An 18,158-nucleotide genomic window follows, 5' to 3' on the forward strand; every position below is an offset into this window, starting at 1 on the left:
CGGGCTCGATGGGCCCGACGGGCTGGGGGCCGCCCCTACGCCTACCGACCCCGCCCCACGTCGGGGGCTCGGCCCGCCAGACCCCGCGGCCGGCCTGAGCGCCGGACAGTCTCCGGGAGCCTCTTACCTGCTGCCGAAGCAGGCCGCCTACCCAGACCCCGAACCTAACCCCGACTGCGACCGGCAGCTGCCAGAACTCGGCCCGCTTTTTCCCTGGACTAAAGAGCCAGAGGATTATGGCTCCCCAAGTTGCCGGGAGAGCGCGTCGCTCCTCGCGCAGGATCTCAGCCACAGCCACCACAGGAGGGGCGAGGTCGACTTCTTCCCTTCCTTCCCCTCGCCCACGGTGGGCGAGTTGATGCTGGAGGTGGGTCCTGGGGACGGGGACCGGCCCCCGGACTTAAGCCAGACCTGCTCCCTCACGAGCGAGCCCGCAGGGTATCCGGAGGACGGCTCCCGACTCCGAGCCGTGTTTGACGCTCTGGACGGGGATGGAGACGGCTTCGTCCGCATCGAGGACTTCGTCCAGTTCGCCACGGTCTATGGAGCAGAGCAGGTAACTCGACGAGCGCGCCCGGGCCCGTAGCGTGGGAGCCTGGCCCTGCGCGCCTCCTCCCGGCGGACGCGGTCCGTTGTGGTTGGGAGTGACTGCGAGCTTAAGACCAGTGGTCTGCGTGTTCTTTTTATTCACTTCTTCTGCCATCGCTTCTGTCCTTTAAAGCTCCTCTTCTTTAAAGGGGTACTATCCTAGGGAGTCAGTTTCTTTCCCTGTCTTCCACCCCCGCCCTCCCACGTCACAGGAGCTGGATCTTTCCTAAACCGAAGGAGTTCCTGGCGTGGGGAAATGGCCCCCGCTGCCTGTTAGAAATGCCCCCAAATGAAGAAGTGCCCAGCGGTTTCTCCAATTGAGGGCCCAGGTCTGACTTGGCTGAAGTAATTCACTCCTTCATACCGCAAAGGCCAGGCTGTGCTTGGCCGCTTAAGATCATGCTAATAGATACCTTTTTGGCATATATTCTATGCAGACTCATCTTTGATTGCTTGAGAGACAATGAACACTTAAAAGTTTCACTTCTGTACCCCAGAGGGAAGGGAATGAGCCTGAGAGCACCGTAGTGAATACAGTCTCCAGCAGAACTCCTTCAGGGCCACCTACACTCATGTAGGAGAGGTGAGACAAGTAGACAGGCATCCACGGGAGTGCACAGGTGCAATGTGGCAGGGGTCCCATGCAGCCTGCAGGGGCTGCAGCTGCTTTGGTGGAGGAGGGTGCGCCTCAAGATCCAGCCCTTTCCTCTATCTCAGCACTTACGAAAGTTTAGGTGGAGACTGTGTGTGTTCTGCTAATAACTTGGTGTTCTGGTGTTCACTTTTAAATATTTTGGTTAGTAGTAGGAAATCATTAAAATACTGATCTCGTGGTTTTGTATTTTATTGACTTCTCACACATGCAAACATTTGTTAAGTGGGTGTTCGAGTACATATGCGTGTTTAAGCCAAGAGGTAAAATTGACACTCTGCAATTAAGTGTGTCAGTCATAACATTAAGAACCTTTGTAAGTGATCCATGTGTGGACTCCCCCCCCCCCCCCCCCCCCGCCAGTATTCGCAGTATCCCTTGAGCTTCTATCTGTAAAGAATTGGGTCCTCCTGAGTCAGGCCTCTTTTTTTAAGTTTTCAGTCCAGTAAGATGTGCATGCCCCTCTGAGCATCAGCCTAATACCTTGTGTCTAGATCTGTGTTGGAAGACATTGCTCAGGATGGGTCTCACATCTTTTAGTCTAATGGGCAGAAGATATAAGATATAATTTCCTGTATGGTTAGCATAATTGTTGGTCTAGGTTCTTTTGATGCTTTTCCTTCCTACCCCTGGGCCACAGAGCACCTTGGGCATCCTTGGTTGTTTTTTACTAGTGTAATGTCTTCTCTTCAAACATATCTTTTCTCATTACATCAAAGATGTTAAGAAAGTGCCACATTTGTTCTTTTTTTTTTTTTTTTTACTATAATCTGACTGATAGAGTACTTTATGGTTTATATGAGGCTCATTTATGTTTTCATTGGATCATCACCACCTTTCTCTGAGTTGGTAGCAGGCAAGCAGGCTTCATTCCACTTTACAGGTGAGAAGGTTAAATAACTTTTCCAAGGCCCCACAAATTGTCAGCGCTACAACAGGGACTAGAACTCGGTCTTTTGTCTCATAACCTTTAGATGGCTCTCAACCTCTTAGATTTGGTAGCTCAAAATATTCCCATGGTTTTATCTTAGTGACATCCATAGAATCCTTTTCATTGGAGAAACACCTTTTGTTATGACTGTCCCTATTGATCACAGTGGGAAAAACTTTGGGTTGCTATCTGGGGCTGAGCTTTCTTGTAATCACAAAGTAGAAATGAGTCAAAAGTCTGCTCTGACAGCTCCTGGTGGAATGACTCAGGGTTTGGTGGGGATGGGGGATTGTAGGGAGTACTGTGGCATTACCCCTTCCCTTTGCTCTCCTAGACTGCTCTGCTCAGGAAGAAGCAGTGTTTGACTTGTTCTAAGTACCCGGACTTGAGTGAGCTTCCTGAGATGGTAGAGGAGAGCTCTTGTTTTGGAGCAGATAATTTACAGGGTAATGAAAGATCGACTTTTATGTTTGTGTAAGCTTTGCTATCCTTTTTTATGACTCAGACTTGCTTTTTCCAAGTACATTGTCAGAATACATTATGGAGGAGCAAAGAGAAGAAATATTCTCGGATAGTGAAGTGGTTTAGAGAAAAGTGAAGAATTATACCTCATGATGAATATTTTTAAACTTTTAAATAAAAAGTTTTGAACCTATACAAAAGTAAAGAGAATAGTCTAGTGACCTCCCCGCCAAGCCATCATTCAGTTTCAGCAGTTTTGATTTACCTGTAAACTTTCCACCCCCAGATTATTTTTGAAGCATTTACCTGACATATCATTGCATCCATAAATATTTCAGTATATATCTCTAAAAGGTAAGGATTCTTTTTAAAACATTCATGATTTAAAAAAAAAAACTCTAGAAAGAGTTGAGATAAGCTGGACAGCAGCAATAAAGACCATAAGTTTTTGTACTTTCCACCTTGAGATTTCAAAATATTGAGTGAATGAGACTCTTAGGGTGGTCACATTACTGTCTTTGATGATAGCAACTAGATTATTTTGATTATTATGAAATTTTAAAGGTAGCATGTTTGGTATCTTTTATGTCATCTGTTTATGAAGGAAGCATTTTAAATTATTTAAGTGCTATATCTTAATTTTTAATAGAAGCAGCTCCTATTTATAATACAGATGGCCTTTGTGTCCCTCTTTCTTCAGCAATGTCATGGTGTGTTTGGATCTCATTACATCATCTGGTGATAGATCAGGTGTGGTGTAATAAAACACACTGTTAGCAGAAATCAGCAGAGAAAAGGAGAAAAGATTATAGTGGAGCTTTCTGGTTGAAACAGGAATTGATAGTCAGATGCACCATGTACCTAGTTGTGAACTTGGAATAGGTTATTTTTAACGGCCTTGACCATTTCTGAAGATTTCCTCATCAACATGACCACTTCATATTGAGAGGACTGATGTTTTTGTAGTCACCACTAACTCATCATAAAGCGGAAATTGTAAAATAAATTCTAAGAGTATTGTGAGAAAGGACTGGTTTCTTTTGGTTTTATTTTTCAAAGGAATTAATTGTAAGGATTATCTTTACATTTTATTATTACACGCACTTAAGCATTTACATTTTGTAGTCACTGATCCTTTCCAGAGAACCCTACACATTGAGGCACTGAATGCCCTTCAGTAACCTTGTCAGCATTGTCTATACTCTTCAGTGCAGTAAGTACCTGCATAAGTAGGCTGCTGAAGGAAGTGTTGACACTCAGAAGGTCTCTGATTTTCATTCCTGTACCTCTGCTGGTGGGAGTTGGAAGTCCCTAAGAACATTTGGCTATACATTTGGCTATACCTTTTAGTTGCTGCAGTGTCCTTTCTAGTTTCTACCCTATCCTTAAATTTGATATGTGTGTGAGAGTGTTTTTTTTGTGTGTTAGCAGGTGAGATGGGAGCTAGTGTATGTGAGAGGGAATGAATGTGAATGAGAGAGCAGGTGCATGTGAGAACTTCTGTATTGTGTTTGTGTACTTCTGGGTCTATAAGTTGAACGAATTGCTAAAAGGCAGACGACATTCCTTTATGTACTTGGATCACAGGCAATTTTTAGTGTCTTAAAAAAATGCCTTTTTCATATAATAAAAGTAACACATGCTTACTATTTTTAAAAAACTAGAAAATACAGAGTGATGTAAAATATAAAGCAAAAAATGACCAATAATCCCACTATCCTAAGGAAAATACCATTAGCATTTTAGTGCATTTCCTCCTAGAATTTTTTGGACACACACACACACACACACTCACACACACACGACTGCATAGAAGTACACAATTGACATCTTATTGGGTAGAAGCTAAATTATTTTTATAGATGTTCATTGCTTAAGAAAATGAAAGTAAATAATACCAGTAAGCAAAATAAGAAAAATAAGAATCACTATAATCCCACCATCTGGAAATAACTACTTAAATATTATGTAAATTAAAGTATATATAATAAATGCTTTATTGTACAAAAAAATTGTATAATTCCCATGTCCGTTGTCTAGAACTTGATTTTTGACCTGTTTTTTGAAACTGAAGATCTCTGATATCAGCCAGTATATCTCTGACATCTGTATACTTTAAGGGAAGCCCTAGGTTTACTTGTCTCCAGGAAGATTCAGAATTGTTGGGGATTATTCTACTGTAGGATCTAACATATAGGAAAAATTTAATTCCATGTAGACTACACCAAGAAGGTTGTAAAGGGCACCAAGCTCATGGATTGCTTCCCTTCCAAACATTTTGTCTAAATTCTGGATACAGGGTCTAAACATTAGTTATACTTGAAATATCAGACAAAGGGTTAGGCATTCACCAAAGACTAATTATGTCGCACTTAAAGGTGATAATTACAAAGTCTCCAGTGTAATTATGTTAGCACTTCTGATATATGGGAAGAGAGTGGTATGCTAAATCGATTGTTATGTATACTGTAATTTATAACTACGTAAAAAGTCTTGAGGGAAATCTTAAAAATTATTTTTAGTTGTATGAGTGTGTGTATGTGGGAGGAGATATATTTGTAGGAGGGGGTGTATGGTGGGAATAGGGTTTGGTTTTATTTGAGGTATTGGCCAAATTTTCTATTACGTTACCGATTTTTTTTTAATTATTGAAAAGTAGTGCCTATACACACATCACAAATTTCAAACAGTATAAAAGGAATCTAATAAAAGATTTATTACAATCTTTAGAAATAAATAATGTAAATAAACCCTGAAGATAAAATTTGTACATATTTTACTTTGTATATATTTGACTCAGTTAAGGTTTTAGATCAATACACAAAATATATCTATAGAAACTCAGATTTTCTAGCAAATTAAAGAACTTTATAGAACATCGAGTTAACATGTTCTGATGCTTATTGAAGATAGACTTAATTTTTATTGATATTTGGATAACTGTATATTAGAAAATGCCTATAATTTTTGAAGGCTGGCTTCCAGATGGGCATTGTGTTTTCATCAATATCTAACATAAGTAAATCTAAGAACTTCCTGGAGAAAAGAATGGCACTGATTGCTCTGTACTTTTCAAGTTTTGAGACTAGTAAATTAGGATAAATGGATTCAGTATCATGATTAAGGAGGAAAATAAATATTTTCAGTAGGTACAGTTTTATTTTTCTGTCCAAATACTTCATGCTTGTTTTAGGCAAGTTGGTATTACTCTGGTTACAACTTGTGTTCCTGTGTTTTTCATAAGTTTCAAAACCAGAGTTAACATTGAGCTCAGTCTTTTTGATGTCACTGAAACAGGTGTCCTGGCTCCTTGTCCTTAAGCCTCTTGCAGGGCAAGCTGAGCCTTGGGCCAGCAGCAGCAGGCCTTGAATGAGTGCTGTGCCTTTTTTCTGCTGGGGGACATTGTGGGCATGATATGAGACAAATTGAAAGGCCAAGTAACATGTTAGCATTATTAGCTGTAAATAGAGGAAGCACTATCACTGTGCTTTATTTTAAGCCATTTTGCACACAGTATCTGCATATTGATAATTTGAAACTCTAGCTAGTTCTAAAATCGTAGGTATTCCTAGCTACTTTTTTGAAATCCTAGCTATTTTTCTAGACTCATGTCTTCAAAAGGATTTAAGGATACACAGCTCCTGGAATTCTAGTAGTAAGTAATCTATTTTCCTTTTTCTTTTCTTGGATAATTTTTAAAAAACTTTTACAAAAGTTTTAGAGCCTTCAGTACCCACAGGTAAATAGACCTGCTATAGTCACAAGTGAGCTTGACTGTTTATGGCCCCATATTGGGAGCTTATTAGTGTTTTGCTGTCAGAGGCTTTTATGATACATTGTTCTTTTTATTTCACATAATTTAGTCCGATTTCTCTTTAAGCAGGTTTAACTAGTTTAAAGCCTAAAACTCAAGTTCTGAATGAAGTGGTATGTCTTAGGAAAGTTTGTTTATAGGTGGTTTATCTGTTCTGACAAGAGGAATTGTTGAGTATTGTAAAGACCTTCATTGCAGTAAATCACTGGGTCAGTAAACAGAACAAGGTGTTTAGCATTTTACTGTCACTAGCAATCAGGGGGCATTTTTTTTTTTTAGGCGAGGCAACCCTTGGTTGACTTCACATATTGCAAGGACCTTGTCAGTTTATAATCCCTTATTTTTTATTTTTTTACGCCTACAGCACCTGGTCTTCCTAGGTGGTCTCCCATCCAAGTACTAACCAGGCCTGATCCTGCTTAGCTTCCAAGATCATATGGGATCGGGCTTGTTCAGGGTGGCATGGCCGTAGACAATCGGGGCATTTTATAAACTTTTTTTTTTTTTAGATAAAAGTGCCTGCCAGTGAACTTATTAATCATATTTTTAAAAGTTAAATAGTAACTTAAATTTTTCTAATAAGATTGCTTGAGCCACAATAAAATAAGTAAAATTCCACATTGATTACAGAGATTAGCATTTTCTTTGAAAGCCTACTAAAGTGCCTTTTAAAAGCTTCAGTTGGTGAGCATGTTTTGCTAACTTGAAATATAGAGATGAGGGATGGTTAGAAGGCTGTGAGCTGTGGAAGAGATCTGAGCAGAGGGTGGTCAGCTTCCTGGTTTTACTCAGAGCTCAGTTAACAGTCTCATCCCTGGTCCTCCCGTACCTGGTCCTCCCGTACCTTCAGATTTTCATCTAGAAGATGCGAGAGGGCACAGCCAGCCTAACCAGTATGTTCTTGAGTAAGATTTAAAAAAAAAAAATATGAGTCCAGATAAAAGTTTGATATAAAATTTTTTTAAATTCAGAGGGGGAAAAGACCAAAATCTGATAGAAAAATGGACGAAAGATACGAAGACATTCTATAGAAAAATATGGCCCTTAAACATATGAAAAATGTGACTACAGAACCAGCTTAAACTGGTCCTATCCTGTTTCTAACAGATCCAGCACCAAAGTTTAAACCTTGGATACGCCACTTACAAGTAACATTTGTGACCCCTTAGCTGCCCTCCTCCCCCAACCCCCACAGAACCAAAGGACTGGAGCCTGATTGGAATCTGAATGACAGAACCCTTTGAGAAGCAAAGGGTCCATCGCCCAGGAAGATTGGGTGCCGAAACCTCTTAAAACCCCAAACTCTGGATCAAGGAAGACAAATTTGAGCCTCGCCTCCTGTCTCCTTCCCAGTCGACTAGCAAATAAAACTTTCTTTTCTCAAAAGCCATAGGTTTGATTTCTATGCACATCAGGCAGTGAGCCCTTACTAGGTAACAGAGATGCTCAGTTTTACTCATGATAAGAGAAATGCAAGTTCAAATCACTGAGGTAGCATTTCTTACTCATCATGTTGGCAAAAATGTGGAACCTCGAACACATTCTGTTGGTGAGGCTCTTGGAAACATGCATTCATGTTGCTGGCGAGAGTGCAAAATGGTACAACTTTCATCGAGGGGAATTTGGCAGTATCTGTGTATGCATTTACCCTTAGACCTAACAGTCCTATTTCTAAGATGTACCTCCATAAATACAAACGTGAGGTGTACAGGGTTATTCATGGCAGCATTATCTGTGATATACGATATGGAAACAACCTAAATGACCATCCAAGATGAGTGAACTGAGGTACATCCACATAATAGGAACTGTGCAGTTGCAAAAATAGAAGAGGAAGAAGATTCCTGTGAACTGGTAGGGAGTGATTTCCAAGATATATTGAGTGAAAAAGAAAATACAAATTGATATACATGATATGTGGTAAAAAAAAAAAAAGGGTAATGTATGATTCCTCTTTTTGGAGGCTCCTAGCATAGTCAAATTATAGATACAGGAAGTAGAATGGTGGTTGCCAGTGGATGGTAGAATGAGGAGTTAGTGTTTAATGAATAGTTTCAGTTTGGGAAGATGAAAAAGTCCTGGAGATGGAGAAAGGTGACGGTCGTACAGCAATGCGAACGTACTTAAAGCCACAGAACTGTACATTTAAAAATGGTTAATTCGTCTACGGCCATGCCATCCTGAATGCGCCCAATCTCTTCTGATCTTGGAAGCTAAGCAGGGTCGGGCTTGGTTAGTACTTGGATGGGAGAACACCTTGGACTACCAGGTGCTGTAGGCGGAAAAAAAAAAGGTTAATTCACCACAATTAAAAAAAAAAGGATAAAAGATCTGAGTCCCAAAACCCTAAGCGATGGACCTCAGCTCAGACGAGGAATTTACAGGTAGAATAAGAAACCACACCTCACAACCTTCATACCAGTACTCTTCTCACCCTTATTCTTCTGGCCATGTTGTCAGGATCCTCAACTCATCTGAGGTTTCCATATTCATAGGCTCCACAGTGCAAGATCTGACTGTAAGAAAAAAAAGGAAAAAGAAAATGAAATAATGTGAAATAAAAAAGAAGGAAATAAGAATATGTATATATTTGCTTCTAGCAAAAAGAAACACAGGAAGGATAGACTAGAAACTAAAGAACTTATTCAAGTAGATATGGACAAGGTCTAAGGGATATGGGTGGGAGTGAACCTTGTCTGAGTATGCCTTTTTATATAATTTTGACTTTCAAACCATGCAAATATTCTATATACTAAAAAAAAGTAAAATAATAATAGAAAAAAAACCCCTAAAATTGAATTCAAATAGAAACGAACCTAGAAGTATATCAGATTAATAACATAACCACATAGGAAAGAATAATTCAAGTCACATGAACACAGTACCCTGTATACCATTAGTGGGATGTATTCAAAAGGAAAAAAGAACTACAAAGAAATTTACTATGAAGTAGGCTTGTTGTTGATAGATCAACAATAGTCATTCTGAAATTACTTTGGGTATATTTTAGAGCAAATGAGTAAAAATATACTGGTGTTGAGAACCATGGTTCTCTGGGAGAAAGGAGATAAAAATACAGTATAGAAAAGGCTGGGGAGGAACCCTGTTACGTTGGGATTTAAATTAGAGGTATCAGTGTGAATATATGATTTAAAAAAATTCCTGGCTCTGTCTTCCGAGAGGGTTTAAGGGCAATGACATCCCAGTAGCAGTGAGTACACCTAGCCCCCAGAGCTTGGTTGCCAAATATCATTTCCCACTAAAGGAACCAGGGATCCTTGGAGAAATGACTTATTCCAGATTCTGGGCAGGCAAAATTCAATGTGAGCCTGGATTATTTTGTACCGGAAAGTAAGGAAGTGTTTAAAAATTGATGGGGACATGTCAAAAAAGGAGCAGCTCGAATAGGTTCCCACTGGGCAAATCTGGGACATTTTGAGCATCAAAAAAGAATAATGATGATAAAGGATACATTGAATTTTAAAAGTTCGCAGCATATAGTGAGTAAAAATCAGGGCATAGTGATATACTCCAAAGGGGGTTTATTGGGCTCCTTATAGACAAATGCCAGTTCAAGTAGAAAGAGTGAAAGATTTAGAGAATCAGTGTTTTGCAAACATCAAGATAATAATTGATTCAGGCAAGGATCATCATTGGTTGTCAGAAAACATTGTGTAAACATTTGTGTGAGGTGAGGGTGGGGAAGGATACTCATACAGCCTAAGGTATTCTACAGATGATTGATTATAAAGTAAAAAAAAAAATCTTTACATTGAGGAAATTTGGCAGACTCTACCTTGAGCAGATGATCAAACTCAGACTCCCCAATAATGGACAGATTATGTGCCCCTGATGGGGTGTGGTGGGAGGGATAATTCTTGCCAAAAATGTTTAACTTGAGTCGAGTCATAAGAAATAATTAGACAAACCAAGACTATAGGGCAATCTACATGACAGCTGCCTGGACTCTTCAAAACATCAGTGTCATAAAAAGAGTTGAGATCCTTCTAGATTGAAGAAGACTAAAGAATTGTGACAACTAATGCCTGGTCCTTGATTGAATCCTGGATTAAAAGAAAAAAACCAAAACTGTAACAGCTGTTATTGGGATGATTGGGAAAATTTGAATGTAGACAGAATATTTGAAAATATCAGTGTTAAATTTCTAGGATGTCATAATGGTATTGTAATTATGTAGGAGGACGGTCCTTGTTCCTAGGAAGGATATGCCGGAAGGATTTAAAGAGGTATCGTGATGTAGCTTACTTTTAGTGGTTCCACAAAAAATGTGCATGTGTGTAGAAGACAAAATGTGGAAGGACGTTAATAATTGTTGAATCTAGGGGTGGGACATATAGATATTTCTTGTATTCTTTGAACTTTACAGCGAGTTGGACATATTTCAAAGTAAAAAAGAAAAACAATATGAGAATTTCATTAATGATAACCTACATGTCATCTTGTACTATATATTAGATCGTGTGGCTTTTATTAATCTTAAAAATAACCAAAAACCCCTTTGTTCCCAAAGAAATGTTACACACACACACAACACACACAGGTTTTACATCTTATTAACTCAAGACCCAGTCTAGCATCTGTTGGTTCATAGAGTACACAGGATGTGAAATGATTGCTCTCTTTGAAATGGGAAACTCAAAACTCCTTTTTCTCTAGAAATGTGATGAAACCATGTTCTTCTCTATCGAGAGGTAGTTCTCCCCAAGGGATGTAAATATTTTGTCCTACATACAGACTCTCTCAAAAGGAAGTTTAGACAGAGCTCTTTCCCTTTCCTATTGGCAATATTCAAATAGCATAAAACCAGATTTTAGTAAATATGTGAAAAGAGCTTAGAAATGCTTAGGGTACATGAAAATTCATTTCTTGTTTCAGAGTAACTATATATTTTCTGTTTTGTGTTTTGGTATGAAAATGGTCAGTTACACATGCTGTTGTAGAGTATTGGGTGTGTGTGATGGGGTGTTGTGTGCAGAAGCCCTGGGGGTCTTTTCATTGTGGGTTTAGGTATGGGCAAAGTGCAATAAAATCGGATTCGTCGTTTTGGTTTGATTTAGGCCATAAATTTGCTTGTTCTCACTGCTGGTGACATAGAAAGCATTTAAATTTGGTTAAATACATATTGTGACCTTTTAGTAACAGTTAGGAAAGTCCTTGTTTAGATCATTGAAGCCAAAGACTACTGATCAATAAACATTTTGTTTCAGACCCCTTTACATTGTTAAATGTTAATGAAGACCAGAGAGCTTTCGTTTATGTGGATTATACCTATTGGTCTTTGCTGTATTAGAAAGTAAAACTAAAATAATCTAAAATACCTTTTATTAATCTGTTAAAAATAATTCTTTGCATGTTAACGTTAATGACATTTTAATGCAAAATAACTACTTTCTAAACTAGTGAAATGAGTTGCATCGTTTTACATTTTTGCAAGCCTTAAATGTCTAGCTTAACTGAAGAGAGCTTGATTCTTATATCTGCTTCTGCAAGCAATCTGTTGTGTCATGTAGCCTCTGGAAAACGCCACTGTACATTTGTAAAAGAGTGAAATGAAAGAAAGGAAAGAATATTTTAGCATGTTATGAAATTCACTTTGATCTTGTGGATCCCCCTGCCCCAGGACACCAGCATCCCCCAGGATCCCTGGACCATTCCTTACGCTACTAGAGTGACTGAGTTGTTGCCTGATCTCTAAACTTGCCTTCATCAGAATCACCTGGAGAGCCTGTTAAAACTGACTGTTGGGCCCACCCTAGAGTGTCTGATTTATCTGGTTTGAGTGGGGCCTGATAAAAAGTGTGTTTCTAAGCAGTTTCTGTTGATGCTGCTGTTGGTCCTGGGGTCTCAGAGAACCATTTTTCTAGAGAGTTTTGAAAATGTTTGCATCTCTTTAAAGATCCCCTCCTCCTCAGTCTTATTTTAATATCATTCCTTCTTCACTCTGCTGTATTTATTTTGACATTAATACTCAGAGCCAACCCTGCTGGCCCCTCAGAAGCCCTCAGGGCAGAACTTGGCCTTCACTGCTTTCTCTCTAGTGGAAAAACACAGATGAAAAACCAGGACCCAGGCCAGGAAATCTACACACCTTGGCCCATTCTTTCTGACATGTACATGCTACCCTCTAGCCTCATCTTGCTGCACTTTTTAAAATACTTATTTTATATTTTGGTTTAATTTTAATTTTTATACTGTGTATAGTTTAAAAAGTCAATTCATGTACTGCACGTTGTTTAACAAAAAGTAGCTGCACTCTTTTACCTCTGACTTCCATACTCCTGACTATTTCCTTCTCGTGTCCTCCCCACCCCCCGCCCCAATTTCAGATAATTTTTGCTAACATTCTCTTGTGGAAGGTACACTCACATATTTCCCTCTGCATCCTCCAGTCTTTCAATTCAGTTAATCCTAATCTTGGTTTAATAGACATTCTTCGTTTATCTTATTTTGATCGTGGATATTTTTCATGGCTGACCTGTTTAATATGTTATGATTATATTTACTTCTAATACAATCTTTCGCTTTTCCCGGAGTTAGTAATCACATTGTTTTCACTTGTTTAGTCTTCTGCGGACTCATCACTCATCAGTAGTTCTTTCTAGTCTGTCTGTGGATATCTCATCATTTGGCACGTACTCTTAGGCTTCCATGTTGAGTACTAGCCCCTGTTCTCACGCAGAGGCTCACTTTCTCATCTCTGGGCCCAGTGTCCTCCTTTGGGAGCACCTCTGGTTATCTCCTGAGTCAGCCTTCTTGCCTGAGGTTCCATGTCAGACACTCAACCAAGCTTTTCAAGTACAATATTTGATGCCCGTTCTGCTTACTGCGTTCTGCTGGGTCATCTGGCTTCCCCTCTGTGACTCTTACATTTATGTATTCTTTGCTCTGAGTTTCAACTTGCCCGTCCCTTTGCATGTTCTGGAACACTGGGGCCTCTCCTCTGGAGCTGCATTTTTCTAGTGGACTTTCAGGAGAGAGTGGAGAGAAATGTGTTCACCCCATTTAACTCCGTTTAAGCTCCTCTCCCTCCCCAACAGCCCATACATGTATCTATCAGAACAGGCTTAGGAATCTGCCTATGCACTTTCCTCACTGGCCTCACCATAGTCCTCTGACACAGTAGAACACGATGTGTTAGTGTCACAAAGCTGGGGGTAGCAAGGTGGGAATGCAGACCCTGACGCCCCTTTTCTGTTCTCCCCTGAATGTAATCTGCAGGAAATCTGTGTCAACAAATCATTTGGATTAGCCTTTCTCATTTTGTATTTTGTATGTGAAAGTTTTCATATTTTGACAAAGTCCACATACTCGAAATTAGGTTTTTGTAACCTCGAAGTATGATGTTGATGTGCCATGGTTGCTAGGCGTTTATTTTGTCCAGTTCTCTACTAGGAGTAATGTCACACTATATGTCCAACTATACAGGTTACTTTTCATGTACCTAACTTATAGTAGGAGCTAATTTTTGTGCTGGGAACATTGAGGATATTGTTTTGGGCTCTGGAGTTGTAGATACTTGGAGGAAGTCTAGTCAGGCTTTCTTAGCATTTCAGAGCTTTTCTGTGGCATCCAAAGTAGGTAATGAAGGGAGGAGGCAGAAGTCCTTGGCTGAGCTTCTGGAAATACCTCATCTGTTTCAGCTTCCTGTTACTGGCTCTAAAATACAACTTCTGAAGCCGTAAGCCAAGCAACTGCAGGCCAAGCTGCCTGTGTCTCCTTCCCTTGCCCAGTTTGCAGGCGCCTGGCCCTGGGTGGTGCTGTTAGTGATGACCCCATATCAAGGGCGCTTGAGGTGCTGGTGAACTGTGTCTGATGAGCTGTTGTGCATAATGAATCCTTGGAGGAATAAGGTGCTGTAGGTGACTGCATTCCGGCCAAGTGCTGCTGGAAGTCATGTTCTTTCGTGTTTAGTTATGTAAGGGCTGTATTTCCATTGTAAAACGGATGTTATATGTAACACTCAAGGAAACAAAATGGTGTCCTTGGGGTTTTGGAGTCATATAGACTTGAGTTTTATTTCTAGCTCAGTCACTTCTCATTCTTTTACTCAGCACAGTTGAGTATTGTGTTGGTCCCAGACACAATACTCAATGTTGGTCCCAGAGTGGTTGGAAGGCATTAAAGAGAAGCCCTCGGAGACAATAATGGTGCAACCCCATGGCTGAATGGTTGTAGGGGGGATGGGAGGGCCTGGGCCAGGATGGGTGGGAACAGGGGAGGAGACAGCGGGGAGATAGAATCCCTATTGTAGATGTTTTGGACTGTCCATATCCATGGACTATCCAGTGCCCTATGGGCCTGAAGCTCAGAGAAGAGATTTGGGCTAGAGATATAATCTGAGGGTTCAGTGGTTAGAAGGACTCCAGCAGAAAGTAACAAAGCTGAACTGTAAGTGGCTCTAAGAATTAAGAATATATGTTATCTCACACAGGACAAGTCCTGAGTAGGTGATGCCTTAACAGCATCCTTAAGATGCAGCCCTATCTATGCCATTCAGCATCCTAGCTGTGACAACTAACGTCCCGAGGCAGAAAGAAGACCCTCTTCCTGTGTCTCTGTTTAAGAAACTCTCCTACTGTCTTCCCCAGGCCCACCGACCCCTTCCCCTTTGTTGGCCATGTTTGCTCACAGGTCTGTCCCTGCAAGTGGGTGGAGGCACCACACTTGGCTTGAGCAGAGCTCCCTGAAGTGGGGTTCCTGGACCAGCAGCAGCAGCATTCCTTGGGGGCTTGTTAGGAATGCAGCACTCAGACTGGAATGTGAGGAGTGTGAGAACCACTGGTTAAACCAGTGAGGATCACTCTCCTGGCCTGGCTACAGCCTTCCCTGTATTTGCTGAATTAAATGAATGAAGGAAGGGAGACTTGAACCGTGTTAGGGTCTGTCAGCAAGGAGAAAGTGGGGAGTAGTGTTGGGGACCAGTCAGCAGTGAACAATGGTGTTCAGCTAGAGCTGCTGATGGAGAGCTAGGGAAAACACCAGTGTGGCCAGCGGGAGGAGCAGCGGACGCAGAGGGAGGTTGGAGGATGAAAAGGGGACTGAAGAGGGGGAGGCTGAAAGGCAGAGAGGACCCTATTTTTCCCTTTGATTGATTTCTATTTAATTTTTATTATGTGAAAAACATTTATTCTATCTCCTAGGAATCTCCTGTTCCTATTTCTGTAGGTATGAGTATTGTCTTCTCATTTCTTAAGTATAGGCATGGTGTAAAAACATGTTACATTTACCTGACTGTGTGTTATATATTATTATATTGTATTATTAATATATGTGAGATGACATGGTGAGCTTGTAGATAGTTTAAAAAATTAGGACATACTTAAAATGTTTCTAGACCATATGTTTCTGTGGTCTTTTTTTTTTTTTTTTTGTAATTGAGGACTTACTAAGGGGTTTAAAGAACTTTTGATACTACATTGGAGATGAAACTTCTTTCTGTGAAAATCAGAAATACAGGGAGAGGTTGGACCAGGGTGCTTCTTTCTTCTCCCTTTCCCGCTCTTCCCCGAGCACAGTGTTTCTGGTAGGTGTTCTCTTTCAGCCTGTTTAGCATCTTAATTTCCTAAAGAATGTTCTCTTTGCTGAAAGAGATTCCTTTGCTTTGCCGCCAGAGCCCTGCCTGTTGTCTCTCAGAAGGTCAGAGATGTATCTTCTTCACAAAGATGTTCAAAAGACACAATAAAACTTCTTTTATCCTTTAAGAGAGGAGAGACTTATTTCTGAAAATGCTGTGTGCTGAATCTAGGCATGTCAGTGCTTGAGACCAGCCACACCAGGATAAGCCATCTATGGATTGGGAAGGAGGCTCCTTTGTGTCCTATGGTGGCACAGCTGTAATATTTATTACAATATTATTGACAGCAGGACGAGCAGGTGAGAACAAGCCCCTCTGTGCACATCTGTCTACCTTCTTCCTCATTCAGCCTCCTTTAGAATGGAGGAAGGTCAACTTGGGTCCATTTTCTTCAACCTTTGATATTCCTGATAATTAAAGTCATATTTATCCACTATTAAAAAAAAAAAAAAATCTTCCAGAAATGCATACCACAGGACAGGAAATCTTTCCCAGTCACTATTAACAATGGACATGTGTTCTCCCTTGGGATAAATTTACCTCTCTCCACGTCTACACCCCTTCCCCATAAAGGGCTGCTGATTAATTTAAAGGCCCACATGTAAACAAGTGATGAAAATAAATTAGGTATTTGAAATATTTTGTAATAGTAATAAAATAATCCCGTATGCCCGATACTCTGTAGTTTCTGCTACAAATTGATTATTTATGTACATTAACCCTAATGTGAGGTAGGACCTCACAGTCAGTGCCACTACCTGCTGGGCTGGAGCACTTTGCTCTGTGCCGCTCTGTTCCACCCTTCAGCAAACACACCTTTGTGTCCGCATGCCCAGGCCCTATTCCTTCTTCTTATGATGTAATAACAGTTTTTGAGTGACTGATGGTCAGGAATGTACTTTTGACTTGTGTATTTAAAGAAGGAAAAATCCAGGTTCAAATTTACAACCTGTGAAATATGAGATTCCTTACATGACATTGCTTTTTGAAGCAGGGTTAATATTCCTACTGGTGAGTGTCTCGGGGGTGTTTGGGGATAGTAGCTGGAGTTCTATATTTAACTGAGATCTTTGGACTGGGCCTCTGCTCCTCCCTCCACATCAGAGGTTCTCAAGCTCCAGAGGCATCAAATTGTCTGGAGGGCTTGTTAAAACTCCGTCATCAGCAGGTTTCTTTTTTAGCAAATTCTGGGTGGGACCTGAGAATCTGCTTCTCTAACAAGTTCCCAGGCAGTGTTCTGATCCAGAGCATTGGTTCTTGACCTTGGTGCACACAGAATTATCAGCAGAGCTGTGCAACAGACAATTTCAATCAGACTCTGAGGAGGTGGGACCAGAAAGAGAGCAGGAAATTTCTCCTGGTGGTTCCACACTCTGTGAGGTTGAGAACTTTGCTGTGAAGGAAAACCTTTGTCCTTCTCAAGCAGGTCAGAGCATGTGAACTTGGAGAAGGTGTTGGTTGTCTCTCTTTTGTGGATCTTGGTGCAGACTGTGTTGTGAATAAGGACTGTCACTTAGCCCGGGGGGCTTGTTTGAGGAACAGATCTGAGAAGGCCAGACAACAGTTGGCAAGAGAGGCTGAATTTGAACCTAGTGCTGTCAGACCCAAAGTCTGATCACTTTCCACTTTGGGATGCTGCCTTTGTGAGGAAAAACCCCAGAGTTGTAGGGCCTTGCTAGCCTGGGCGAGTCAGTGGGGCTTTTGTCACCTTTTTGGGTAATCAGTAAACTTAAACTTTGTTTTGTGGTCAGGCTTGGGCACAGACTTCATTTGTGGTTGTCACTGTGGAAATTCCCTTCCTGGGTTCTGTTCCCCACCCAGCTTAGGCCCAGTTAGTGTGAAGGATACTCGAGAAATTAGGGGGACAGGATAGGGTGTGGGTGCACAGGCTTTGACACATTTTTTTCTCTTTCATTCTGGAGCCTACCATAATTATCATGAAGGCTGTGGGTATTTGCAAAGGAGTGAAAGACTATCTTGGGCTGTATTCGGGAGCGTCAGCTCTATCGCATTCTGTTTGAATGCTGTCATGGATTTCTGCTTTTGAATCAGCACTAAGTGGCAGTCAAGTAGAAAATGAATTGTTTTTCTGTGTTGTGCTTTTATCTTATGGAGA

At 40.7% G+C, this 18,158-nt stretch overlaps 1 protein-coding gene and 2 pseudogenes across 1 annotated transcript in view; 2 read left to right on the top strand and 1 right to left on the bottom strand.

The window, feature by feature from the left end:
• The first annotated feature begins 6 nt into the window (after positions 1-6).
• RAB11FIP3 (RAB11 family interacting protein 3) overlaps positions 7-18,158 on the top strand; it is a 77,810-nt gene continuing 59,658 nt past the window's right edge. The window contains exon 1 of the mRNA XM_011376757.2: positions 7-556. Coding sequence (XP_011375059.1) covers positions 359-556 — 198 coding nt within the window. The 5' untranslated portion in view covers positions 7-358. The remainder of the gene's footprint in view (positions 557-18,158) is intronic.
• On the bottom strand, positions 6,803-6,921 carry LOC111730244 (annotated as a pseudogene).
• On the top strand, positions 8,610-8,728 carry LOC111730227 (annotated as a pseudogene).

Source organism: Pteropus vampyrus, unplaced genomic scaffold, assembly GCF_000151845.1.
Source record: "Pteropus vampyrus isolate Shadow unplaced genomic scaffold, Pvam_2.0 Scaffold303, whole genome shotgun sequence".
In the NCBI taxonomy this organism is placed as follows: domain Eukaryota; kingdom Metazoa; phylum Chordata; class Mammalia; order Chiroptera; family Pteropodidae; genus Pteropus; species Pteropus vampyrus.